Source organism: Thamnophis sirtalis, unplaced genomic scaffold, assembly GCF_051295495.1.
Source record: "Thamnophis sirtalis isolate CommonGarterSnake01/CBP01778 unplaced genomic scaffold, rThaSir2_p1.2 scaffold_3, whole genome shotgun sequence".
NCBI lineage: Eukaryota > Metazoa > Chordata > Lepidosauria > Squamata > Natricidae > Thamnophis > Thamnophis sirtalis.
In genome coordinates, this window is record NW_028261383.1 from 16537387 (window position 1) to 16563920 (window position 26534).

Below are 26534 nucleotides of genomic sequence, written 5' to 3' on the forward strand. Positions count from 1 at the left end.
CGGGGAGGCTGCGGGAGAGTCTGGCGGGGGGAGATCCAGACGTATCCCGGGTGAGGGGACTGCTGTTCCCGTGCAAAGGGAGGCGAGGAGGGGGAGAGAGACCCGCGGCCGACCCCCCTTCGGCTTCAACCCTCGGTCCCATGCTCTCCAGCCGCCCTCTCCATGCAGGGGGAAGCGGAGCTTCGGAGGAGCAGGAAAGGGACCGGGGATCCCCAGGAATGCCGCGGGGATCCGGGGGTCCCTTCCCGCCCCGTGTCCGGGAAAGAGCCCGAGTGGGGGGGGGAGGGTCGGCCTTGCGGAGGTCCAGCGAGGCAAGATTGTGTCAACCTGCCAGCATCCTCAACCAGGGTCAGATAAGAGATTAACAGAGTTGGGGTGATTTCCTAGCATTTCATTTGACGTGAACTGAAGTGTTTGCCTGTTTTGGTTTTGGCAGTGAACCCTACATGGAGGTAAATGTAGATCTAGGTTTTAAAAAGGAAGGCCTTTCTTGTAAGTAAAAATATAAAATACTCCAGTTTAACACACACACACCTATGCCAGCTCTGAAAAATACTTCCTTCCATCGGATGAGTGGTGGTGTTCAGTGGTTAAATCCATACTTTCTAATTCTTGAAATATATGTTCTTTTCCATCACAGATACGCGAAGTGGAAGCCATTTGTACGTCTTCACATACAGCCAAAGTATCTCCGCTAAAGTGAACTGAAGTCACTCCAGTGGGAACAGAAACCATCCTCTGGATGAAAAGACGTTTTGAGATCTAAAACATTTCTTGGAGTTACTCTGGAGACAGAGACAGAATGGAGACACAACTTTTAGCAAGTGAGGCAACTGAAAAAGACCCTTCTGCTGTTCAGGATGGAAGCTGTGGGGAGATCTGGGCAAAAACTGGGCAGAAGATCCTGGAGGAGGAAACCACCACCCATTCAGAAATTCAACCCTGCAACTCCAGGAGCATCCAAGAGGCTGAGGGTCCTCGGAGACTTTTTAGTCAACTCCATGCATTTTCTAGGCAATGGCTGAAAAAGGAAAATCACACCAAAATGCAGATGCTGGACATGGTTGTTCTGGAGCAGTTCTTAGCCCTTCTGCCCCCAGAGATGGAGAGCTGGGTGCGGGAGTGTGGAGCAGAGACCAGCTCGCAGGCGGTGGCCCTGGTGGAAGGCCTCGTGAGCCAGGTGGAGGAGCAGGAGCAGGACGAGTTGCAAGTGAGACATTTTCATCTAGGAAGCTCAGTACGGAATAAGAAATGTGTTTGAATTCTTCAACCCTCTTTCCCAGACTTCTTTGGCACTCATAATACATGGAGATGTCAGATTAAATCCTCCTGAGCCAGGCAGAGGAGAAGGAGCAAGTTGAGTTTCAGGAGAGGGAACTTTTTCTTGGAAGTCCAGAAGGAATTTGAAAGGAATAATGTGTTTGAATTCTTCATCCCTCTTTTCCAGATTTCTCTAACATTCATAATATGTGGAGATGTCACACCAATTCTTGTAGGACATTGTGCCATTATTTATTGTAGATTAGAAATGTTTCCTTTCTTACCTTCTGTCACTGATGGATGTTTGGGGTTCGGACAATGTGTTCAGAGTACAAGAATTTAGTTGATATTGTATGATATCCATTAATTGTTCTTTTTTTAATCCTGCCTCATATTTTTAATCCATTGTGGAGATCATGGATCTTGAGGAAAGGAAGAATCTAAGAAATCTCTCTCCAGAGCAGTTTTTCCAGAGGTTCTCTCAGGAAGACCCAGGTCAGGACACCTCAGGAGGTAATCAAAGGTCCTTACATTCCCGAGAGAAATCTCAGCTATCTCATCTTCTCCACATCTTCTCTTCTGTAGAATACATCCTCCTAATTTGCTAATTATACGTTTTAAACTTCTGTATTCCCAACAGGTCTTCGTAGTGGAGATGAAGGAATGGTTGGACGCCCAAATCAAGTAAGTGGGGGAAATTAGTTTGTTAGATTTGTATTCTCCCTTTCCTTCAGGAAGCCCACTCTCTACTTCCATTTTCTTTCAGTTTGGGCTGGGTTATTTTTGTGTTCTTGAGCAATGTGGAAATGGGAATAGCATAATCAAGTTGCTCTCAGCTAGCTTAGCTTTCTCTGAAAATTGTTGTTGGGGCACAGTGGATTGTTATTTCCATTGTCAGATTCTGTTTAAGAAATGTTGTTTTTTTAAAAGTTGATAATTCATTCTGAATATTGTTGCTACAATGAGTTTATAATAATTAACTATTGAAAAACTCCTTCAATAAATATGAATAAATATGAATAAACAACAGTGACAGGAAGTGCTAAAAAGAGACCGGTTCTTTTTGTAATTTTTGACTGAATTGTACAAGATTGATTAAAAAAAATAATGAAATAATCACATTGGGATTTTACCACTTTTATAAAGCTTTAAGTACAATTAGTGATAAGAAAAATCAACCCATTACATGAAAAGGCAGATAATTAAAATCCAATGAAGGGAGCAATATAGAATAGACTTGAAGTTAAAATGGTTCTGAAATAGTATACAATCAAGGCACTTTGGGCCCACCAAGTAATTTGTAATCCTGAGATTTGTACTTGGAGTTGGAAACCAAACTAGGTAGATTTGCAAATGCTGAGAATTGCCCTTCCTAGTGAATTTTCTCCATTTTCTGTCGAGTAAGGGACATAACTGGCATAAAACATGTAGGTGGTCACAAGCCCTCCTGGCCACAGCTGCCGCTTTCCCTTTAAGTAGGAGCCGTGTGACCAAACCGAACCCCAAGTTATACACCGGATCTGTCTGGGGTAGTACAACCCCATCTAGGACTAGAGGTGATGCAGAGGGGCCCCTCTATCTTACCCGGGTTCTGTTAAAGTCTGTTGTTCCCCATCCAAACCCCCAACAGCCTCCAGGTACAACAAGAGGATGTCCACTGCCTCACTCGCTTCAGCAGCATGGAGATACAATGGGGCAAAAAAGTATTTAGTCAGCCACCAATTGTGCAGGTTCTCCCACTTAAAAAGATGAGAGAGGCCTGTAATTGACATCATAGGTAGACCTCAACTATGAGAGACGAAATGAGAAAACAAATCCAGACGATCACATTGTCTGATTTGGAAAGAATTTTTTTTTTGCAAATTATGGTGGAAAATAAGTATTTGGTCACCTACAAACAAGCAAGATTTCTGGCTCTCACAGACCTGTAACTTCTTCTTTTTAAGAGGCTCCTCTGTCCTCCACTCATTACCTGTATTAGTGGCACCTGTTTGAACTTGTTAGCAGTATAAAAGACACCTGTCCACAACCTCAAACAGTCACACTCCAAACTCCACTATGGTTAAGACCAGGGATCTGTCGAAGGACACCAGAAACAAAATTGTAGACCTGCATCAGGATGGGAAGATTGAATCTGCAATAGGCAAGCAGCTTGGTGTGAAGAAATCAACTGTGGGAACAATAATTAGAAAATGGAAGACATACAAGACCACTGATAATCTCCCTCGATCTGGGGCTCCGCGCAAGATCTCACCCCGTGCAGTCAAAATGAGCACAAGAACGGTGAGCAAAAATCCCAGAACCACACGGGGGGACCTACTGAAACCAGACTGAAAAGGTTTAGAGCAGTGGTTGTCAACCTGTGGGTCGAGACCCCTTGGGGGGTCGAACAACCCTTTCACATGGGTCGTCTAAGACCATCGGAAAACACATATTTTCGATGGTCTTAGGAACCGAGACACCAATTTTATGGCTGGGCGTCTCCACAACATGAGGAACTGTTGAGAACCACTGGTTTAGAGGATCCATCCTTCAAGGTGCTCATGGTGGGATCCAGCAATTACTTCTTGAATAGAGGGCCTAGCAGGGACTCTTTAAAAGGAGCAGGAACACCTGCGAAGGATGACACTATGATTGTTTGGACCCACCCACATATCACCTCCTATGGGGCCTTTCCCAGCCAATATTATATATGCCTTGGTAAAACCACACTTGGAACACTGCATTCAGTTTTGGTCGCCACAATGTAGAAAAGATATGGAGATTCTAGAAAGAGAGCAGAGAAGAGCAACAAAGAGGATTAGGGGACTGGAGGCTAAAACATATGAAGAACAGTTGCAGGAACTGGGTATGTCTGGTTTAATGAAAACAAGGACTAGGGGAGACATGATAGCAGTGTTCCAATATCTCAGGGGTTGCCACAAAGAAGAGAGAGTCAAGCTCCCTCTAACAGCCGAGGTGGCGCAATGGTTAGGGTGCAATACTGCAGGCCACTTCAGCTGACTGTTATCTGCAGTTCAGTGGTTCTAATCTCACCGGCTCAAGGCTGACTCAGCCTTCCATCCTTCCGAGGTGGGTGAAATGAGGACCCAGACTGTGGGGGCGATATGCTGACTCTGTAAACCGCTTAGAGAGGGCTGAAAGCCCTATGAAGCGGTATATAAGTCTAACTGCTATTGCTATTGCTAAGCTATTCTCCACGGCACATGAGGGCAGAACAAGGAGCAATGGATGGAAACTAATCAAGGAGAGAAGCAACTTAGAATTGAGGAGAAATTTCCTGACAGTTAGAACAATTGATCAATGGAACAGAAGTTGCCTCCAGAAGTTGTGAATGCTTAACACTGGAAGTCTTTAAGAAGATGTTGGATAGCCATTTGTCTGAAACGGTATAGGGTTTCCTGCCTAGGCAGGGGGTTGGACTAGAAGACCTCCAAGTTCCCTTCCAACTCTGCTATTGTATTGTATTGTAATAGGGCATGGATCTAACACACAGGTAATGGCATTTGCATTCTACAGAACCCTTCCTCAGATCCAACAGAATCAAACTGTTCTCAGATAACTAGGCGGGTCAGTTCCATGGGCATCTGCATAGGACTTGCACCATGTTTGCAATCCAACTGTGAGCGAATGAGTGAACTCTAAATGAAGAGATGGTAGGGAAGCAGCTAAAAGGTAGATGACGGATCAATCAATATGCAGTGGGTTAATATCACTGGATGGCACTGAAAGTCCTGAAGAATAAATGAAGTTGACAAACATGGCTAAAATATTTCTTCAGGCAAAGGTTTTTGGCTTCATAAATTTTCTCAGCTAAGCCTCAGAATCCTACCAAACACAGCCATGTAAGTTAGTGCATATCTTTGGCTTGGGAATTTGTGAACGATGGAGCAGACCTTGCAAATCATCCTAGTCTTGTTCTGTTCCTTTTCCCCATATTCAGGAAGGTTCCGTGTCCTATGAGGAGGTGGCTGTGTATTTCTCGGAGGAGGAGTGGTCTCAGCTGGATCCTGACCAAAAAGCGCTGTATTGGGAAGTCATGCGGGAAAATCATAGGAACGTGGCCTCTCTCGGTAAGGATTTGCTACCCTGCAGTCAGATTGCTTAGGAAGTCATTCTGTAGTCAGATGCCATAAGTTGCGCTGCGGGGCAATCGTGCTGTTCCCTAAGGTTCTGCACCTTGTAGAAAAATGCAAGGCAGCCTTTTTGAGTGGAAGCGGTGGTCTTAGAGCTCTGGTTGATTCCCAGAAACCTACCTCAAGGCCAGTCTTGGCTCTACTGCTAAGGGCCACTGTTCATGGTGGTCTGGATGGGGGAAAGATAGAGAATTGTTTATCTTTTGTTTCATGTCTGTGTGTGATGCCAGATAAGTTAAGCGTCTTTTAAACATTTGACATGCCGAGTCGAATTTTTTTGCCATCTCTGGGCTAAATAGTGCCATTTTCCAATTGCAAACATGTTTTTCAGACTTAATAGAAGAACTCTTGATTTCCTCCCCTGCAAACATATAGTTTGGTGGAAGAAAATGATTAATAAAGGAAAGATAATTTGTATGGGAAGAAAAAGATGTTTCAAAATTTACTTAATGTATTTTTCGGAGTATAAGACGCAGCAAGGTTTTGAAGAGGTAAAACCTTGCACTTTGCAACCCTCCCAAAAACAGCCTGTTTTTCGTGAAAACAGGTACGTCTCCCCCCCCCCCCCCAAAGGCATAAATAGCCTTTAGGGAGCTCGCAGAGTGTTCCTGGGGACTGGGGGGGGGCATTTTTTGCCCATTTCTGCCCTCCCCAGCCCCCAGGAGCTCTCTAAAAGCTTCCTACAGTCATTTTGGTGAAGGGGGCGGAGTTTTGGCAGGCAAAAAATGCTGTATTCAGTATATAAGACACCCAGATTTTCAGTCTCTTTTGAGGTAAAAAGGTGTGTCTTATACTCTGAAAAATACGTTTGTTGTTACAGGTCTTTCCTGGAATTGGCACCTTGAATAAATGTTCAGTTTTCTCCTAATTCCTTCTCGGACATTTCATTTCCCCTGATTCTTCCCTAACTCAAATCAGAATAATTCTAAATAAAAAAGGATGTTTGCAATATTGGTGATTAGTGGCAAAACAGGATGTTTTAGAACTTTTAATAGCTTTTATAACTCACGCCCTTTATGTGAGTCTTTATTGATTAGCCCTTGGGCCATATCAAAGGGCAAAGTTCCAGAAACAAATTATTACTAAAATTTGATAAAAGCAATTTAAAATGCAATTGGAATAAAATATGATTTAAAATGAAATTGGAATAAAATACAGTCTAAAATAAAATTGGAATAGAATACAATATTTAGGATATAGATAAAATATGATAAAATTATATGTTGGTGTCACCCCTGCAATTTACTTCAATCAGTCCCACATATGCAGATGTCAATTGAACCGTTTTGCTTAAGTACTGTGCTGTGTTAAATATTATTTAGAAATTATCATTTCTGTACCATGCCACTGTAAGTGTGCAAACATGTAACGTATTGGAATTTGACCTGAATTCAGAGGGAAATTCATAGTGCTTCCTATAGTTTGATCCTTACCATAACTTTGATGTCATTTTCATGTTTCCATTTTTTTAAAGGCGATGATGGGCAGGAGAATAAAGATTCCTATGAACCATTACAAGGGATAACTGGTGAAGAGAGAATGGAGACAACTGCAGTTGGAATAGAAGTGGAAAGATGTGAGAAAAACCAGCCTGACAATTGGAATCAGGACAGCTCCTCTTCCGTTGATGCTCCAGTGCAAGACTTTGTGGTCCAACAAGGGAAAATAAAGGAATATTTTGGGGAAAGTGTGAAGCAGATCAAAGACCAATTAGATGCAAATGGACGCTATCCATACCAAACTAATGGAGAAGGTAATATATTCACAGACAATGGAAAAGATTACAACTAGACATTCATTCTTTCTCATGGAAATAGGTCCCCTCGCGGCAGAGCTCAGGCAGGCGAAAGAAAGTGCTTTAGTCAGTGGGGTGTTGGGGGATAGGAGAAAATGCTCAGGCATTCTCTCCTCTCCCGCGACACCCCACTGACTAAAGTACTTTCTTTCGCCCGCTTGTGCTCGCGGCAGAGCTCAAGTGGGCGAAAGAAAGTCCTTCACTGACTAAAGCAATTTCTTTCGCCTGCCTGAGCCTAAAGCGCTGAGCTCTGCCACGGGCGAAAGAAAGTGCTTTAGTCACTGGGGTGTCCTCTCCTCCAACACCCCACTTTCTTTCACCCGCCTAAGCTCTGTCGCGGGCGAAAGAAAGTGCTTTAGTTAGTGGGGTGTCGGGGGAGAGGAGAGAATGCCTGAGCTCTGCCACCGAAAGTGCTTTCCCTTGCGAGCTTTCCCCCGTGATCCGGGCCAAGCTGCAAATGATCAATTGGGGGCTGCGGTGCAGATCAGGCGCTTCTTGGTGGGCTGGAAGGCGAAGGGAAAAAAAGGCTTTTGCCATGCCAGGAAAACGTCATGGCAAAAGAAGCAGCTGCTGAAGTTTCCGGGAGAGAGCCCAGGAGGAAAGGTGCGCGAGGGGAGGAGAGGAATCTAAGGCGAAAAGAGCACGTGGCTCTCCCCGACAAGCTTCCTCGTCCCTCGCTGCTTTTCTCCGGTCGCTGCCTTTTGTTGGAAGTTGCCCCACCCCTCCCCCCATCTGCTGGAGCATGGATGCAAATTGGCAATAGCGCTTTTTATTATCTGAGTTGGGTAATAATAGGATCCAGTCATTTCTCCTGAGCTAAGGTCACACTTATTCCCTTTTAACCACCTGAGGTTCCTTTGATAACACTCAAGCTCCAGGAGGAACATGTTTATTCTTCATTGTTTTCTAGTTTCTACTCACCCCTACCTGCCATTGAGGGCTTTAACTTTAAGCATACTGCTGCTGAGGGATACACTGGGGGAAAGAGTAGGAATTCCTCCTCCCCCCTTGCCTTTCATCTCTCCTCCTCCTTCCTCCATTCCGAATTAAATATGCAGAAAACTTCACCTGAAGCAACTTTTGCAGGTCAACATAAATACATCTGTATTAGAAATGTTCCTTATTCAACGGCTTATGCAAACATCCAATGCAGGCAACACATATTAAATTAATTATTAATATTTAACTTGCCTTAAATACATTCCAAAACTTCTACCCAGGGTCGTAGGGGACGATACGTTTTCAATAGCGTATGCCATTCCCTGCTAAACTTTATTACTGATAGCTGTTCATTTCCAAGTAGAACTGAAGTAGAATATTAATTCTCGCCATTTTCTATGCAATTGCAAAGAGATCAAAGATGTCACAGTTCTCCCTTCATGATGATCATTTGTTGTGTTTCAGGTAGTCCTGAACCTATGACCACAATTGAACCTAAAATTTTATTTTGCACAGTAAGACAGTTACGTGAATTTTGCCCCACTCTACGACTGTTCTTGTTGCAGTTGTTAAGTGAATCACTGCAGGTGTTAAATTACTAACACGGTTGTTAAGTGAATCTGGCTTCCTCCATTGACTTTGCTTGTCTACTGTCAGAAGATTGCAAAATGTCAGATGGTCGCACAAAGTGATCACGTGACTCCAGGACACTGCAACCATCATAAATATGAACCAGTCGCCAAGCATCTGAATTTTGATCATGTGACCATGGGGATGCTGCAACGGTCATAAGTGAAAAACTGTCTTAAGTCACTTTTTTCAGTGGTGTAACTTTGAATAGTCACTAAATGAACCGTTGTAAGTTGAGGACTACCTGTATGCTGTTGAAGTACTGAAATATCTTTGTTATATTTTGTAAATGTAAAATGTTTCTGTTCCTCCGCATCTTGGGTAATGCCGGCACAATTGTGGAATCTTTGTGTTACCTGCAGTCGCCTTGTGATTCCACCAGGGAATGTACTGAATTTTTGAAGATCCATGTGGATCTCCATCCATGCAGACAATGCCAGAAACTAAACTCTTTGGTGATTCTGTATGAGAGTTAAAAAGTCAAGTGCAGTCATTCATTTTTTTCTTCCCTATCTTTTTCACTTTCAGAAATGGAGGATTACATTTCTAAACTAAAAAAGTTTTCTAAACAGGACTATCAATCAAAGAAGGAGGTAATAATTAAAGGAAGACCAACGCCGAAGCTAAAGGGCCTGCTTCAGAGGCATAATCAGAAAACCCGCTCTTTCCAAACGGAGTGGTATACACGAAAAGACTGGCTGTGTGGATGTTCAGTAAGAAACCGCCTTTTCTGCTTTCCCTGCCTTCTTTTCTCAACTTGCGGCAATGTCTGGACTCAGATGGGATATTGTGACCTGAAGAATTTGCAAAGAAGCCTCATCAAACATGAGCAGTCAACCACCCACATACATAGTCAGATCTCGCTAAAAACGTTCAGCGTGCCCAGGATAGACATAGCTTTAGATGAACAACGCAGACTCAACATCAACACCCACAATGCTAAGGTAAAGGAAAACCGAGAGATTTTAAAAGATCTCATCGATGTCACCTGCTTCCTCGCCAAACAACAGCTGGCATTTCATGGAAATGATGAAAGTACAGACGCTACCAATCGTGGAAACTTTGTTGAACTCTTACATGGTTTTGCTGAGAAAGATGACAGGCTAGCTAAACATTTGAAAACATCCACTGTATTTTCCGACTTGTCAAAGAGAATACAGAATGATTTAATTGAAGCAGTCAATGATGTCATTAGAAATGACATTAAAAAAGAGATCAGTGCAACTCCATTTGTTGCTGTAGAAGTAGACGAGACCACAGATGTCACAAACCAAGCTCGGATTTCTGTCATACTGCGGTATGTGGCTATGACTGATGCCAATTGTGAGGTGAAGGAGGCGTTTTTGGGATTTGATGATGTGTGGGAGGACAGAGGCGCTCCCGCAATTGCTGAGTATATCCTGAGAGTGTTGGAGAAGTATCACTGTATTGGAAAGCTTGTAGCTCAAACCTATGATGGGGCTGCTGTAATGACATCAGAACTAAATGGCGTGCAAGCTAAAATAAAAGAAAAAGTGCCCGAAGCCATGTTCACACACTGTTACGCACACAAGCTGAACTTGGTGCTTTTCAATTCAGCAAAGTGCATGCCGGAGTGTCGCACATTTTTTAAAACAGCTGAGGGGCTAGCGTCATTTTTCAGCAAGTCCACAAAGCGCACTCACTTGCTGGATGATGTTGTTAAGCGCCGTTTACCCAGAGCAGCACCCACAAGATGGAGTTCTACCTCTAGGCTGGTGCAGACAATAAGCATGCACCAAAATGATCTGCGCACATTATTTCATGTCATTCTAGAAAATCCTGACAACTGGGACAATGACACACTAATGATGGCAGCAGAATACGATCGGTGGCTGTCAAAACCATCAACATGCTTTCTCCTTATGGCATACGAGGACATTTTCAATGAAACTGACACACTTTTTAGAGTACTGCAAAACCAAGTGATGGACATCGAATATTGTCTTGCACGTATCCGCGACACCTTTACAGCTCTTGAGCGCATGAAACTGGAGTTCAACAGTTTATATGACCGATTTGAGAAGAAATGCAGCTCACTTGGTCTGATAGGGACTGGATGTAGAGAGACGGTTATATCTGAACAAAAACGAGTGTTTTGTAACATTTTGGAGAACATAAGCCATCAAATGCAGGCTAGGTTTGATCATTTTGGTGAGTTGACTTTCTTTGGTTTGGTGGATTGCGCAAAATTTAGTGAAATGTCCCGACGTTTTGATGACACGAAACTGCAGAGCCTTTCAAAATATGCCAGATTTTTTGACTTTGTGAAACTGAAGGCGGATCTCGTTGGACTGTACAGCTCACAAGTGATCGGGGATACATGTAAATCTCCTGCACAGCTTCTTAGCTTTTTGGCCCAGAAAGATCTCATTCAGACTGTTCCTCAGGCCACAAAGTTGCTCCAGCTTGTGCTCACTGTTCCAGCTATGACAGTATCGGTGGACGGGTCATTCTCAGCACTGAAGAGACTAAAAACATACAATCGGAACAAGACTAATCAAGAACGACATTCTTCCCTGGCCGTGATCGCCATTGAGACAGAGAGACTTTTAAAATTAAAAGAAGATAAGGAAAAATTCTACCAGCAAGTCATAGATGCTTTTGTTCAGAAGGAGCGGCGGATGGACTTCATTTATAAGTAATGGTAAGATCCATAATAACTTCCTTTTTTCAATTAAATGTGCTTTTTTTGTATGCTACAGTATGTGTAAAGAATGCTGATATGAGACCTTAAACATAACCCTTTAACTGCTGCCAATTAAATGTTGGATCATTTGTAGGATTTTAATGTTTGTAAATCTGATAGTGATGACATCAGTGCCTCACCAGCCATAAACCTCACCGCACGTCACTGGTTGAGAGTGAATAGAAGTATTCCTGAGTTTTTTCTTTGCGGCTATATGATTTTGGCAAAAGAAAATTAATAGCAAAGAGAAGTTTGAATAGAAAAAAAGGATTTGTTTCAAAATTGTTTTAGCTCTTACAGATCTCTGCTGAAATGAATTGACTCTAATAAATGTTAGGCTATCTCCTACTACCTCCTTGGATGTTTCCTCTGATTATTGCTTAAGTGAGAGCTAATATGTATGATTAATTGTAGAGAGAGATTTTCTAGATATTTCCAAAGTTTCTCTAGCTTGTGAATATAGAAATTGAAATTTCTATACCATGTCATTGTAAGCATGCAAACGTGAAATATGTTGGAATGTCACAAAAATTCATATGACTTCCTACGGTTTGATGTTTTTCACTAGCCATTTTTCTTTTAATTGAAGGTAATAATGCGCAGGAGAATCAAGATTCCTGTGAACTGTTCCAAGTGATCAATGCTGGAGATAGAATGGAGAAGTCTGCAGTTCAAAAGGCAGTAGGAAGACACGAAAGAAACCAGTTAAATAACTGGAACCAGGAAAGCTCATCTTCTATTGATGCTTCAGTGCAAGAGTTGCTTCCCCAACAAGGGAATATAAAGAAATGTTTGGAAAAGTGTGGAACTAATCAAAGCTAACTTACATTTCCAATCCAATACAATGGGACTTTAAATCTTTTGCCTGGAAATAGATCCCTTATATCTCCAAAGGAAATCCACATAGAAGAGAAGTCTTATGAATGTGAGGAATGTGGAAAAAGCTTCAGAAGAAGCAATCATCTTACTTTTCATAAAAAGTCCCATGCAGGACAGAAGCCATATAAATATATGAAATGTGGAAAAAGCTTTCGTACCAGTTGTGATCTTACTATACATAAAATGACTCATACAATGAAGAAAACATATAAATGCATGGAATGTGGAAAGAGCTTTAGTTCTAATGGTGGTCTTTTTTACCATAAAAATATCCACCAAGGGAAGAAGCCATATAAAAGCACTATGTGTGGAAAGATCTTTGCTCATAGAAGTCAACTTACTAAACATATTAGGAGTCACATAGAGAAGCCACATAATTGTAAGGAGATTCAAAAGTGGCCGAATACAAATTGTTCCCTTATTCTCCATGAAATGATCAACAGAAGGCATTTAACTGTGTGCAGTGTGGAAAAGGCTTTCACAGGAACTATAGTCTTACCATCCATAAAAGGATCCACACAGGGGAGAAGCCCTATAAATGCATGGAGTGTGGACAGACTTTTGCTGCGAGGAATTATCTCATTTACCATCACAAGATCCATACAGGGGAGAAGCCATGAATGCATGGAGTGTGGGAAAGCCTTTGCTTACAGGAGTAAGCTTGTGAACCATAAAAGGACCCACACAGGGGAGAGACCATATAAATGCATGGAGTGTGGAGAGAGTTTTGCTGCGAAGAATTATCTCACTTTCCATCACAAGATCCATACAGGGAAGAAGCCATATGAATGCATGGAGTGTGGGAAGGCCTTTATTCAGAAGAGTAAACTTACCACCCATAAAAGGATCCACACAGGGGAGAAGCCATACAAATGCGCAGAGTGTGGAAAGACCTTTGCTCAGAGCTACAATCTTACTTCCCATAAAAGGATCCACACCGGGGAGAAGCCATATAAATGTGCAGAGTGTGGAAAGAACTTTGCTCATAGCAGTAGTCTTATTTCCCATAAAAAGATCCACACAGGTGAAAAGCCATATAGTTGCAAGGAATGTGGAAAGTGGCTGAAAACAAAACATTCCCTTATACACCATGAAATGATCCACACAAGCCAGAAGGCATTTATATGTGTGCAATGTGGAAAGGGCTTTCAGAGGAATTGTGATCTTACCATCCATAACAAGGTCCACACAGGGGAGAAGCCATATAAATGCACGGAGTGTGGAAAGACCTTTGCTCAGACCAGTGGGCTTATTTCCCATAAAAGAATCCACACTGGGAAGAAGCCATATAAATGTTTGGAGTGTGGAAAGAGATTCAGTCGGAGTGATTGTCTTACTTCTCATAAAAGGATTCACACAGGACATGCCATATAATTTTGTGGAATGTGGAAAGGGTTTCTACAAAAATTGATCACTGATGTTACATAAAAGGATCCATACAGTAGAAAAGCCTTATATAAGCCTTATTTTCCACCATAATTTGCAAAAAAATTCTTTCCAAATCAGACAATGTGATTGTCTGGATTTCCTTTCTCATTTTGTCTCTCATAGTTGAGGTCTACCTATGATGTCAATTACAGGCCTCTCTCATCTTTTTAAGTGGGAGAACTTGCGCTGACTAAATACTTTTTTGCCCCACTGTATGTGCATTTGTGCCGACAAATAAATAAAGGGAGACTAGTATAGATCTATCTCAAGCTATTTAGTTCTCATTAGCTAGCCACACAGGACAGATGCCATATAAATGTGTGTATTGTGGAAGAGGCTTACAGTCGTGGGGTGGTCTTTTTTATCATAAAAGGATTCACACCGGGGTGAGGGGACTATATAAATGCATGGAGTGCGGAAAGATCTTTGATCGGAGCAATGACCTTATTTCTCATAAGATGATCCACACAGGAGAGAAACCACATAAATGCATGGAGTGTGGAAAGGCCTTTACTCAGAAGATTCATCTTACAGCCCATAAAAGAATTGAGCATTGAGCCATATTTCTCCCTCTGGAGGCTTCAGGTGGCTTCCCTGAAGCCTCTGGAGGGAGAAAACAACTTTACGGGCAACCCGGAAGTCAGAAAACGAGCCGTTTCCGACCTCTGAAGGGCCTCTGGGTGGGTGGGGTGCGGGGAAGCCATTTTCGCCCTTCCCAGGCTCCTAGAAAGCCTCTGGAGCCTGGGGAGGGTGAAAAACAGGTCTACCATGCCATCGTGTGCCAAAAGCGGAGAAGGGCACATAGTATTGTGGGTGTGGGCACGCACACACATGACTACCCCCCCCATGCTTCCCTCACTTTTGACACACAATGGCAAAAAAGTTAGCCATCACTGATTTAGAGCTTGTAAGTTGAAAAATGTTTTTTCCCAGAAGATTCCAAAAAGGTTTTGATATTAAGTTGATCTGGCTTTATTGATGTTTCTAATTTTTAACCCAGATTACTTTCATAGCAAGGCTTTCACAACAACTTTGGTAATTCCTCTCATTGACCAAAGATGTCCTATATCAAAATGGCTGCAAGAAGAAGAAAAAATAATCAAGGAGAGATCCAACCTAGAACTAAGGGGGAATTTTCTGACAGAACAATTAACCTGTGGAACAAATTGCCTCCAAAAGTTATTGGATGCTCCATCACTGAAGATTTTCAAGAAGAGACTGGACAACCATTGGTTTGAAATGGTATAGGGCAGCAGCCCCCAACCTTTTAGGTACCAGGGACTGGTTCCATTGAGAGAGGTTTTTCCATGGATTGGAGGGGGCATGGTTTCATATGCTGCCTGCATCCCGCAGATGGGATTTCGCTTGTTTCCTCAGATCGATTTTTGGCATGCTGCAGACCAGTGCTGGTCCACGGACTGAGGGTTGGAGACCCCTGATACAGGATTTCCTGCCATAGCAGGGGGTTGGACTAGAAGACCTCCAATGCGCCTTCTGTTATTCTACTATTCTGTCTCTACTACCCTGACTCAAAATACCACAGAAGTACATTTAAAATTTGAATGTCTATTTCCAAGTTATTTATTCTAATGATTTCTATGGCCATACAGAGAGTTAAGAACCATCCTTTAAATGTATCCGGTTACAAATGGCAATTGAGAGGGCTGTATAAATCGAATGCCTAAGTAAATAAATCAACATTTGAGTTTCTAGTCACCTCCCAAATTCCCCGTGGTAACTTCAGAAGCTCCAAAATTAATAAATCACCATCCGGTACGTATTGTGCTAATACTTGAATGAATGAACGTGGATAGCTTAACACAATCTCCTGATTCATGCAACTCTGAGAAACACCTTTCCCAATTCTTAGCCTAAAGTAGGCTTTGTCAAACTTGGCCAGTTTAAGACGTCACCTCCCGGGCTTTAAAAATAGCCAACTTTGACAAACGCTGGTCTAATCAAGCACACGGTGCAAATGCTGCGTCTTAGACCCGCTTGCACCTCTGTCCCTGCAAGGTCTCCCATCTTTTCTGAGGGAAGACCTCCTTTTGCGGTTGTTGGGGAAAGGCTGGAAAGCAGCACCCCAGTTCCCTCCTTGAACCTGGAATGAGCAGAAGGACTTTGTCTGGTCCTTCGCTTCAGTCTGCAAAGGAGGAGATGAGTCAACCCTCTTCAGAAGAGGCAGCCAAGAGGCTGGCCAGAGTACAGGCTGGCCCAGAGGCCCAACTGGCCTGTTTTGGCGTGAATTCTTAGACAGGCAACCAACATGAGGGCAGCAACCCTTCCCTCAGGCTTCCCCTCAGACGCGCTCCTCTTTCCCGCCCTTTTGGGGAATCCTATGTGGTGCGCAGAATTCACCAGGGGCGACCCCCCCCCCCCCGCCGAGACGAGGTAAAGTTACGCGCTTCTCCATTGGGCCGCTAGAGGGCGAACGTCACAGCTGGCTTTCCAGAGGAGGCGTGACGTCACAAGCGCTTGCCGCTCTAGGACCTTGCAGTCGCTCTCCTTAACCCTGGGGCTCCGCAGGAGGCGGAGAGGCTGCGGGAGAGTCTGGCGGGGGGAGATCCGTACGTGCCCCGGGTGAGTTGGGGGCTCTTCCTGGGCAAAGGGAGGAGGAGGAGGAGGGAGAGCCGCGCCCGGCCCGCCTCCGGCTGCAACCCCGGGTCCCATGCTCCCCAGCCGCCCTCTCCATGCAGGGTTAAGCGGAAGAAGCGGGCATGTTCGGGGAAGAGCCAGAGCGGGGGGAGGTGATGAGAGTCTGCCTGCGGGGGCCAAGCAGGAGAAGAGTCAGGATTCGCACCAGGGACCGCATCCTCCGCAAGTCTTCGGATGTGGGGAGAGAAGCAGGGCAACATCACCTTATAGCCCCTTTGGCTAATCGGTTAGGGCTCCGGGCACGGGGTTGTGTGAACCTGCCTGCGTGTCAGAGGGAGAGTCGGATCTCCAAAGGACACCTTGAAGAAGGGAAAGGGAGCATCCTCCGCCAGGGTCACTTCCTGATGATTTTCATTGGATGTGAAGGGCATTTCACGGTTTGTTCATCTGCTTTTAGAGTTTGGCAGGGTTTTAATTCTTGCATTTTATTGTATTTAGTCTATGCTATGCAACATACTATATACTAAGACTTTATGCTAACTGTATACCGTATACCAGCGATGGCTAACTTTTTGGTCGCCGCGTGCCGAAAGCGCGCGCATGCGTGCCCACACCCATAATGCAATGTGCCCCTGTTGACCTCAAAACTGGGCTCTTATTTGGTGTCGAAGCCGATAAGTCACCGGACACCAGGTGTGATACAGAATCATACTTTTATTTCGGTACCAAGATGTAAGGACCCTGGTTTGAAAAACCAACCAAGGGCCAAGAGTAGGATCTTACAGCAGTTTTTATAGTCAAGGGATGGTCGCCGTCAACCCTTCGCACTTCACTTAATAATGCACACATAAGTACAGATCATCTTGATTGGCTATTTGGATTTCACGTCACTTGTTTTTCACCCCAGGTCCCGGGTATCTTGCAAAGTGTGCCTCTTTGTGGGTTTTGGGTTTTTTTTCTTGTAAGTGAGCTGTTCTTGTTGCTAACATCCTGGCTAGTGGTTTTAAAGTGCTAACTTTTGCCTCGCTGTTAATGTGCAATCCCCTGCCCCCCTCCTTCCTGTTGCAGAGCAGAATAAAGGAACAGACAGTTTTATCTGAGGTAGCTCCCCCCACCCCCCCGCAATCCCCCCTAAGAAATGAAGACAAAAGAAAATGTTTTACCAGAATTCACATTCCTCACTCTCATGTCCATTCCATCCACACCTGGGACTTATGGCCACATATGACCCTTCCTCTGATCCCCAGGGCCTCATCTGGACATACATTCGCATCATGTGATCCGTCATACTATACTAAGACTTTATGCTAACTATATACCATGTATCAGCGATGGCTAACCTTTTTGTCATTGCGTGCCAAAAGCACGCACATGTGTGCCCGCAGCCATAATGCAGTGTGCCACGGCCCCTGTGCATTCCTGCGTAACCTCCTATGCTCCCCATGCGCCCTGCGCATGTGCGCACCTCACACCCAGTTTTGGGCCTAGCAGGCCTCTCTGAAGCCTCTTTGGACCCAAAATGGGGCACGGGGGGGGAACGCTGCACCCACCCAGCCTGTGCTCCTTCCCACCCCCCCTGTGCATGTGACCCCGCTGCCCCAGGCATGCACGCACATCTCCCGCGTGCACAGCAAAGACCTGAAAATCAGCTGGCTTGTGGGGAGCGCACGCAAGTGCGCGGTGGAACTAAGCTGGCCGATGGCCTGCGTGCCCGCAGAGAGGGCTCTCTGCGTGCCACCTGTGGAATGTGTGCCTTACGTTTGCCATCACAGCCATTTACTAATATATTAAATAAATTATATACTTTGCTATGCTATGCGCTATAACTGTGATAGCAGTAGACTTATATACCACTTCATAGGCCTTTCAGGCCTCTCTAAGCGGTTTACAGAGAGTCAGCATATTGCCCCCAACAATCTGGGTCCTCATTTTACCCACCTCGGAAGGATGGAAGGCTGAGTCAACCCTGAGCCAGTGAGATTTGAACCGCTGACCTGCTGATCTAGCAGTAGCCTGCAGTGCTGCTTTTAACCACTGCGCCACCTTGGCTCTTGTGATGACGAACCTATGGCAGCTGTGTCAGAGGTGGCACGCGGAACCCTTTCTGTGGGTACGTGTGCCATTGCCAGCTGCTCTTCTGGTTTTTAGCTTTGTTCTTTGGTTATAATTCCTAGTGGAAATAGTTTTGGTTTAAATTCCAGTCTCTGTCCTGTACTCTGTACTATTACTAATCCTAATATACGTACTATATGCTATATAGTATGCTATACTATAATTTTCCATTTCAGATACATAAACTGGAAGGTATTTGCATGTCTTCAGATACAGCCAAAAATTATATTTCAGCTAAAATGGACCGAATGAATGAATGGCTGTTGTTGCCACTCCTATGACAACAGAAGTGATCTTATGAATGAAAAGGCATTTGGAGAGCCACAGGATTGGCCCCTTTGGGAGTTGCCTCACCGGATAGAGAAAGAATGGAGACCCAACACTTAGCAAGCGTGGGAAATGAAAAATGTCCTTCTGCCGTTCAGCCTGGGAACTGTGGGGAAATCTGGGCAAGAGCTGGGCAGAAGATTCTGGAGGAGGAAACTATCATCCATTCAGAAGATCAGCCTTGGAACTTCACAAGCTACCAGGAGGCTGAGGGTCCCCGGGGGCTTTGCAATCGACTCCATGACGTTTGCAGGCGATGGCTGAGACCAGAAAAGCACACCAAAGCCCAGATGCTGGACCTGGTAGTTCTGGAGCAGCTCCTGGTCCTTCTGCCCCCAGAGATGGAGAGCTGGGTGCGGGAGTGTGGAGCAGAGACCAGCTCCCAGGCGGTGGACCTGGCAGAGGGCTTCCTCCTGAGCCAGCCGGAGGAGCAGAAGGAGCAGGTCCAGTTGCAGGTGAGACGCCTTTATCTTGGAACGCCAGGATAGTTTTAGGGAATAAAGATTTGAATACTTCACCTTTCCCTACCAGCTTTCTCTAGTATTCATAGTATGTGAAGATAGAATAGAACAGAATGAGCTGGAAGGGACCTTGGAGGTCTTCTAGTCCAGCCCCCTGCTCAAGCAGGAGAACTTATACTATTTCAGATAAGTGACTGTCTAGACCAGTGGTTCTCAACCTGTGGGTCGGGACCTCTTTGGGGGCCGAATGACCCTTTCACAGAGGGGTCGCCCAAGACCATTGGAAAACACATATTTTCGAAAAAATACAGAAAGCATAAAATAATTTTATGGTTGGGAGTCACCACAACATGAGGAACTGTATTAAAGGGTCACGGCATTAGGAAGGTTGAGGCCCACTGGTCTAGACTCTTAAAAACATCCAGTGATGGAGCACACGCAATTTCTGCAGGGAAACAGTTCCACTGGTTAATTGTCCTCACTGTTAATACGTTTCTCCTTAATTCCAGGTTGCTTCTCTCTTTGATTAGTTTCCAACCATTGTTTCTTGTCCGGCCTTCTGGTGCTTTGGAGAATAATTTCACACACACAAGCACTCTTCTTTGTGGCAGCCCCTCAAATACTGGAATACTGCTATGATGTCACCCCTAATTCTTCTTTTCTTTAGATTAGCCAAACCCAAATCCTGCATTCGTTGTTCATATGTTTTAGTCTCCGGGCCTTTGATCATCTTAGTTGCTCTTCCCTGAACTTCTTCCAAAAGCTCAGCATGTTTTTTGGAGTATGATGACTGAAATTGGTTGCAGTGTTCCAGGTGTGGTCTTACGAGGGTTTTATAAAGTGGCACTAGTACTTCACGAGATCTTGATTCTATGTCTCTGTTTATACAACCCAAGACTGTATTAGCCGAGGTGGCGCAGTGGTTAAATGCAGCACTGCAGGCTACTTCGGCTGACTGCAGTTCGGTGGTTCAAATCTCACCGGCTCAGGGTTGACTCAGCCTTCCATCCTTCCTTCCATCCTTCCGAGGTGGGTAAAATGAGGACCCGGATTGTTGTTGGGGGCAATATGCTGACTCTGTAAACCGCTTAGAGAGGGCTGAAAGCCCTATGAAGCGGTATATAAGTCTAACTGCTATTGCTATTAGCTTTTTTGGCTGCTGCTGCACACTGCTGGCTCATATTCGAGTGGTCATCCATTAGGACTCCAAGGTTCCCCCTCACTACTTTTGAGGCAGGTCTCGCCTAATCTGCACCTTTGATTTCTCCTGCCTAAATGTAATTTTTTTTTTGCTTTTCTCCACATTGAAAATCATTCTGTTGGATGGGGTCCGTTGTTCAAGTTTGTCAAGATCTTTTTCGATTCTGAGATGTTTAACCAATGCTTGTAGGACAGTGGCGGGGACCTTTCTTTAACCGCGTGCCAAAATTGCTCGCATGCACGCTATTGCGCATGCGCACACGCCCACACCAATTCAATCCTCCCCGCCCACCTGCGCATGTGCACATGCCCCCTGCCCAGGCTCTGGAGGCTTTCCTGAGCCTGGGGAGGGCAAACATGGAAGGGCGAAAATCAGCTGGCCAGTGCGCGTATGTGCACCAGAGCTGAAAAGTGGCGTGCCAGCAAATATGGCTTTGTGTGCCATCACGGTTGTAGGACATGCACTGGTTTGTCACTGCATGTCGCTGATGGATATTGGCAGTTTTGAGCTTGTGTTGAGCCAAGGTGGCGCAGTGGTTAAATGCAGCACTGCAGGCTACTGCTAGATCAGCAGGTCAGCGGTTCAAATCTCACCGGCTCAGGGTTGACTCAGCCTTCCATCCTTCCGAGGTGGGTAAAATGAGGACCCAGATTGTTGGGGGCAATATGCTGACTCTCTGTAAACCGCTTAGAGAGGCCTGAAAGGCCTATGAAGCGGTATATAAGTTTACTGCTATTCCGAGAACAAGAAACCATTTCTTATTGAGTTGATGTCTGTTCATTCTTCTTTTCTCCTTCTGTCTATTTGAAGTCCTTCCCTGTGGAGATCAGCATTTCTGAGGGAAAGAGGATTCCATCAAATCCCCCTCAGGAGCTGTTTTTCTGGAGGATGCCTCAGGAAGAGCCAAGTCAGCACACCTTGGAAGGTAATTGAAGGCCCTCCCCCCCCCCGCCAATTATACAGAGTGATCTCAGCTCTCTCACCTTCTCTTTGTCTTCCCTTTGGCAGAATATACCTCCTCCTATTTTGTTATTTATTCATTTTAAAATTCTGTCTCCTTCACAGGGAATCATAGAATGACGTTTTCTGGTCCTTGCGATGGAGCTGAAACAGTGGTTGAACCTCCAAATCAAGTAAAGATAAGATAGATTTGTATTCTGCCTTTTCATCAGGAAGTCAAGCTGATGTACAAAACTCTCCATCATCCCATCCCCCCCCCACCTACCCACCCACACCCCGTTTGGGCTGTGTTATTTTCATATTTCTGAGCAATGTGGAAAGGACAACAGCAGGTTCAAGTTGGTCTCAGCAGGTTAGCTTCTCTGAAGACTGTTGTTGGGACACAATGTTTTGTCATTTCTACCCTCAGACTTTGCTTAAAGGTAAAGGTAACACGTAAGTGCTAGTCATTCCCGACTCTAGGGCGCTCTGTGGCGCGGAGCTAGGGATTCGAACCATCGAAGGTAACACATAAGTGCTAGTCATTCCCGACTCTAGGGCGCTCTGTGACGCGGAGCTAGGGATTCGAACTGCCGAACTGCCGACCTTTCTGATCAACAAACTCAGCGTCTTAGCCACTGAGCCACCTTAGGAAATTGCTTAGGAAATCTTTTTTAAAAAGACCACTAGTTAACTTCCACTGCTGGGTACTCTTCCTACTATTAATTTACAAGAAGTAATTTTAAAAAAAACCTTCAAGAAATAGGAATGTAGGAATAAACGCATCACAGCGGCAGCAACTGGTAAACAGATCCATGCTTTTTATTATTCTTTGACCCCAAATTAATTGTACAAAGCTTATTAAAAAATAACTAAATGGTCACACTGTAGCATTACAATTTTTAAAAAGCCTTGTTTGCAACCTGTGATTAAAAATGAGTTTGTCAGAGTAAAAGATAATGCAGATTGTTAAAATCCAATGACAATGGCCAGATGGGAAAGTCTCGAAGTAAAGAAGGAGCATATAATCAAGGCAGTTTTGGCCTGCAAAGTAGTTTTCAATCCTCTGATTTGTGCCAGGATTTGGAAACAAAACAATCCAGCTGATGAATGTCCTTCCTGGGGAATTTCCTTAGTTTTGTCTTCTCCCCTCCCCATTAATTAATTTATTTATTTAGTAGATTTATAGGCCGCCCAATCCCGGAGGACTCCGGGCGGCTTACAAAACAAAAAGAATGATTAATAAAAATAAAAAGAACAAATTAAAAAACATCACCCATGCACCCAATCTGATTGGGGCTGGATCTCAGAAATGAGGTCAACAGCCCCAGGCCAGGTTTTAACAGCTTTTCGGAAGGCCATGAGAGTGGGCAAGGTCCGGATCTCTGGGGGTAGTTCATTCCAGAGGGTCGGAGCAGCCACAGAGAAGGCCCTCCTCCAGGGAGCCGCCAGCCGACACTGTCTGGCCAATCTGATTGGGGCTGGATCTCAGAAATGAGGCCAGGTTTTAACAGCTTTTCGGAAGGCCATGAGAGTGGGCAAGGTCCGGATCTCTGGGGGTAGTTCATTCCAGAGGGTCGGAGCAGCCACAGAGAAGGCCCTCCTCCAGGGAGCCGCCAGCCGACACTGTCTGGCTGACGGCATCTGAAGGAGGCCCACCCTGTGGGATCTCACCGGCCGTTGGGAGGTATGTGGCAGTAGGCAGTTTCACAGGTATCCTGGTCCTAAGCCATGTAGGGCTTTAAAGGTAATAACCAACACCTTGAATTGCGTCCGGAGACCAATAGGAAGCCAGTGCAGCTCGCGGAGGATAGGTGTAAGGTGGGTGTATCTTGGTACACCCAATATCGCTCGCACGGCTGCGTTCTGGACTAGTTGCAGTCTCTGAATGCTTTTCAGGGGCAGCCCCATTTAGAGCGCATGGATTCTTTGGATTCATATCAAGCACAGCCTTTTAAGTTAGCAAATATCTTTGCTTTGGGAATTTGTAAACAATGGAACAAACCGAACAAATACTCTTTGCCCTTTTCTGTTTTTCCTTGTTCAGGAGGGCCTTGTGTCCTTCGAGGAGGTGACTGTGGATTTCTCTGAGGAGGAGTGGTCTCATCTGGATCCTGAACAGACAGCACTGTATTGGGAAGTCATGCTGGAAAATCATAGGAACATTGCCTCTCTGGGTAAGAATTTGATACGCTTCAATAGAGTGTTCAGGAAGATATTCTATAATTACATGCCATCAGTTATTTCGGTTCACCGTCAAATGTGCGCTCAACAAAAGCACGCCGATGAAACCGCGGCAAGAAAACCGCGAGTTCGAAAGCACGCCGATGAATGAGCGCAGAAGCGCGCTCTAAACCTAACCCTAAACATAACCCTAACCTAACCCTAAACCTTACCCTGAACTTAACCCTTACCCTAACCCTTACCTTAACCCTAATCGCGCTTCTGTCGGTGCTCTTTTGTCGGCACGCCTTTGTGAGCACGCTGTCGACATCGCGGTTTTGTCGGCGTGCTGTTGTCGGCGTGCTGTTGTCGGGTCACGGTTATTTCTTAACTAAAAAATCTCCAGTCAAGATGTCATTTCTGCAAATAGCGAAGGAAAACATCTGGCCTTCTCCTGTTCCAAGATGGAAAGAGGTGACGGTACTTTGCTATGGACAAAGAGATGGAGTCAGATTGATCCGATAATAGCACATTAAGAGAAAACAAATCAGGCTGACCAGAGTATTTAACAAAATAAATGATTTTATCTCCATTTATTTTAAATGGAAATAATAACTCATCCTACACTCCTGCGTAGATAGAGCTTAACACGTTGTAATGATTCAGTTATTCCACCACCGCATGGATACAATCTTTCTTTGAAGGGAATTTATTACAACCTTTCTTGAGTAACAGCTGTTGAAAGGGCATTAAATCTGGCTAAAGAAAGGGCCCATCTGAATTTTGGGATTGTTATGTGATTGAGATATTTGGCTAATTGGAGAGGGTGTGCCGATTGGCACAAGATGGTGTTTCTGGGTAGAACTGAGAAGTGCATACTTCCCTCCATGTAGATGTCGTTCTATTGAGGACTACACTTTGAGTGTGGTTGGTCAGCCAGTTACGAATCCGTCTGGTGGTGATGCTGTCTAACCCACATTTTTCTATCTGATCAAGTGGTCTATTTTATCAAATGCCTTATTGAAGTCCAAGTAAATTATATCTACAGCATTCTTCTAGTCACTAATTTTGTCACTTTGTCAAAGAATACAATAAGATTGTAAGAGCCGAGGTGGCGCAGTGGTTAGGGTGCAGTACTGCAGGCCACTTCAGCTGACTGTTATCTGCAGTTCAGCGGTTCTAATCTCACCGGCTCAAGGTTGACTCAGCCTTCCAGCCTTCCGAGGTGGGTAAAATGAGGACCCAGATTGTGGGGGCGATATGCTGACTCTGTAAACCGCTTAGAGAGGGCTGAAAGCCCTATGAAGCGGTATATAAGTCTAACTGCTATTGCTATTGCTATTTGTTTGACATGATAAACTTTTGATTAACCAAAGTTGGTTTTTTGGTTATAACTTTGTTTGCGTCTTGGTGTTCAATAATTCATTGCTTGATTATCTTTTCTAGAATCTTCCCAGGTATTGAGGTCAGGCTGATAGGTCTGTAGTATCCTGAATCAATTCCCCCCCCCCTTTTTTTTTTTGAAGATAGGAACTACATCAACTCTTTTCCAGTCCTCTTGTAATTCTCCATAAGGGATGTATTAAGTGACAAAAGTCTATGTTATGTGTCTGGAGCAGGTCACTGCCTGGCTCAGATTGTAATTCCCGGGACTCTAAGCAGTCAAAACTGTCCTCTTGTATATACAGTAAGCAGCATTTGGTTTATTATTCTTGGAAGATTCTGCATGTTTTTTTTATTGAAAATTTAAAAAAAAAGTTTTACAAGTATATGCCTCCCCTCCCCCTCAAAACCCAACTCCCCCCCAACCTCCCAGAGCAAATTCAGGGTATAAACATTAACATCCATATTCTAAAATAAGCTAACAGACTTTGGCATCATCCCTCACTTGTGCTTTAACTCTCCTTTTGTAAAGCTAACTTTAAGCAAATTGTATCATTCCTTGCTCATTCACTTATAAGCTATCTGGAATTTCTTGGTCCCATATTTATTCTGAATATAGTCAAGCCATCTTCTCCATTCCAGCTTATATTTCTCATCTGAATGGTCCTTAAGATATGCTGATATTTTAGCCATCTCTGCTAAGTTTGTTACTTTTAGTGTCCATTCTTGAATAGTAGCTAATTCTTCCTTCTTCCAGTTCTGTGCCACCAATAGTCTTGCTGCCCTTGTAAGGCTCAAAATCATATTAGTCTCTGTAATTGCACAGTCTGTAATTATACCTAACAGGAATAACTGAGGAGTAAACTTTATCCTCTTTTTAAGAATATTTTGCGTAATCCGTCAAAATGCTTTAACCTTTTTACAAGTCCACCATATATGGCAGTGGTTCCCAAACTTGGCAACTTTAAGACTTGTGGACTTCAACTCCCAGAAGCAGAGCTGGCTGGAGAATTCTGGGAGTTGAAGTCCACAAGTCTTAAAGTTGCCAAGTTTGGGAACCACTGTTATATGGTAATACGTAGCATCAACACAATCACATCTCCAGCATTTAGGTTGTAAATTCGGATACATACAAGCCAATTTTTTAGGATCTAAGTGCCATCTATAAAACATCTTGTTCTACATGTTGTAGTACTTTGACAGGGCAGGGCAGAGGAATTTTAATCTGCTCCAGGACATCCTATATTGATGGTATAGGGATCTGGATTCCCCTAGTCAGAGGAATGGTCCATCATGCTGACACATCTTTTATCAATGTGCTGACTGCTGTCTTGGGTAATTGGTGAAATCAGGTTAATTAAAAATCTGGTTGCTTTTTGTGTAGCCACTAGTTCCTCTCAAGTTGTCCAGTCTTTGGATAATATCAGCTTGTTGTAAGTCTGGCAGGTCCCTGAGAGGGTTAATCAGACACCACCCCCACCACCCCCCGGGAGTTGTCTGTGCAGTGTCTTGTTCTAAAAAGAGCTGGCTTTTTGCCTGCACAGTTATTTCCAGTTGCCTCTTGAAAAAGCACCTTTGA

The 26534-nt window shown here is 44.3% G+C and overlaps 2 protein-coding genes, 1 long non-coding RNA gene and 1 pseudogene across 5 annotated transcripts in view; 3 read left to right on the forward strand and 1 right to left on the reverse strand.

Moving 5' to 3' along the window:
• On the forward strand, positions 1-12465 carry LOC148047288 (zinc finger MYM-type protein 1-like). Of its 3 annotated transcripts, XM_087711415.1 has the most exons (6): positions 1-50; positions 641-824; positions 5204-5333; positions 6871-7149; positions 9289-11425; positions 12057-12465. In XM_087711415.1, the coding sequence occupies exons 3-5, from the start codon at positions 5300-5302 to the stop codon at positions 11421-11423; spliced, it is 2448 nt and encodes an 815-aa protein (XP_087567541.1). In that variant the 5' UTR covers positions 1-50; positions 641-824; positions 5204-5299; the 3' UTR covers positions 11424-11425; positions 12057-12465. The 3 variants fall into 3 exon arrangements, with proteins under 3 accessions (XP_087567541.1, XP_087567543.1, XP_087567540.1); XM_087711417.1 differs by lacking the exons at positions 1-50; positions 641-824 and adding an exon at positions 4656-5105; XM_087711414.1 differs by lacking the exons at positions 1-50; positions 641-824 and having other exon boundaries at positions 4656-5333.
• Positions 11950-17649, forward strand: LOC148047289 (uncharacterized; annotated as a pseudogene).
• LOC148047290 (uncharacterized) overlaps positions 16500-26534 on the forward strand; it is a 16976-nt gene continuing 6941 nt past the window's right edge. Inside the window, 6 exon segments of the mRNA XM_087711372.1 lie at positions 16500-16806; positions 18658-18809; positions 18812-19263; positions 21281-21395; positions 21536-21603; positions 23457-23586. Coding sequence (XP_087567498.1) covers positions 18734-18809; positions 18812-19263; positions 21281-21395; positions 21536-21603; positions 23457-23586 — 841 coding nt within the window. The 5' untranslated portion in view covers positions 16500-16806; positions 18658-18733.
• LOC148047291 (uncharacterized) overlaps positions 23824-26534 on the reverse strand; it is a 5731-nt gene continuing 3020 nt past the window's right edge. The window contains exon 3 of the long non-coding RNA XR_015696152.1: positions 23824-24060. This is a non-coding gene — a long non-coding RNA (uncharacterized LOC148047291). The remainder of the gene's footprint in view (positions 24061-26534) is intronic.

What these genes read in the sequence shown, in the direction of transcription:
- LOC148047288 (XM_087711415.1), top strand. Translation starts at nt 5,300, where the DNA reads ATGCGGGAAAATCATAGGAACGTGGCCTCTCTCG. An exon ending in TAGGAACGTGGCCTCTCTCG is followed by an intron (nt 5,334 to 6,870) that starts GTAAGGATTTGC and finishes ATTTTTTTAAAG; the next exon opens with GCGATGATGGGCAGGAGAAT. An exon ending in ATACCAAACTAATGGAGAAG is followed by an intron (nt 7,150 to 9,288) that starts GTAATATATTCA and finishes TTTCACTTTCAG; the next exon opens with AAATGGAGGATTACATTTCT.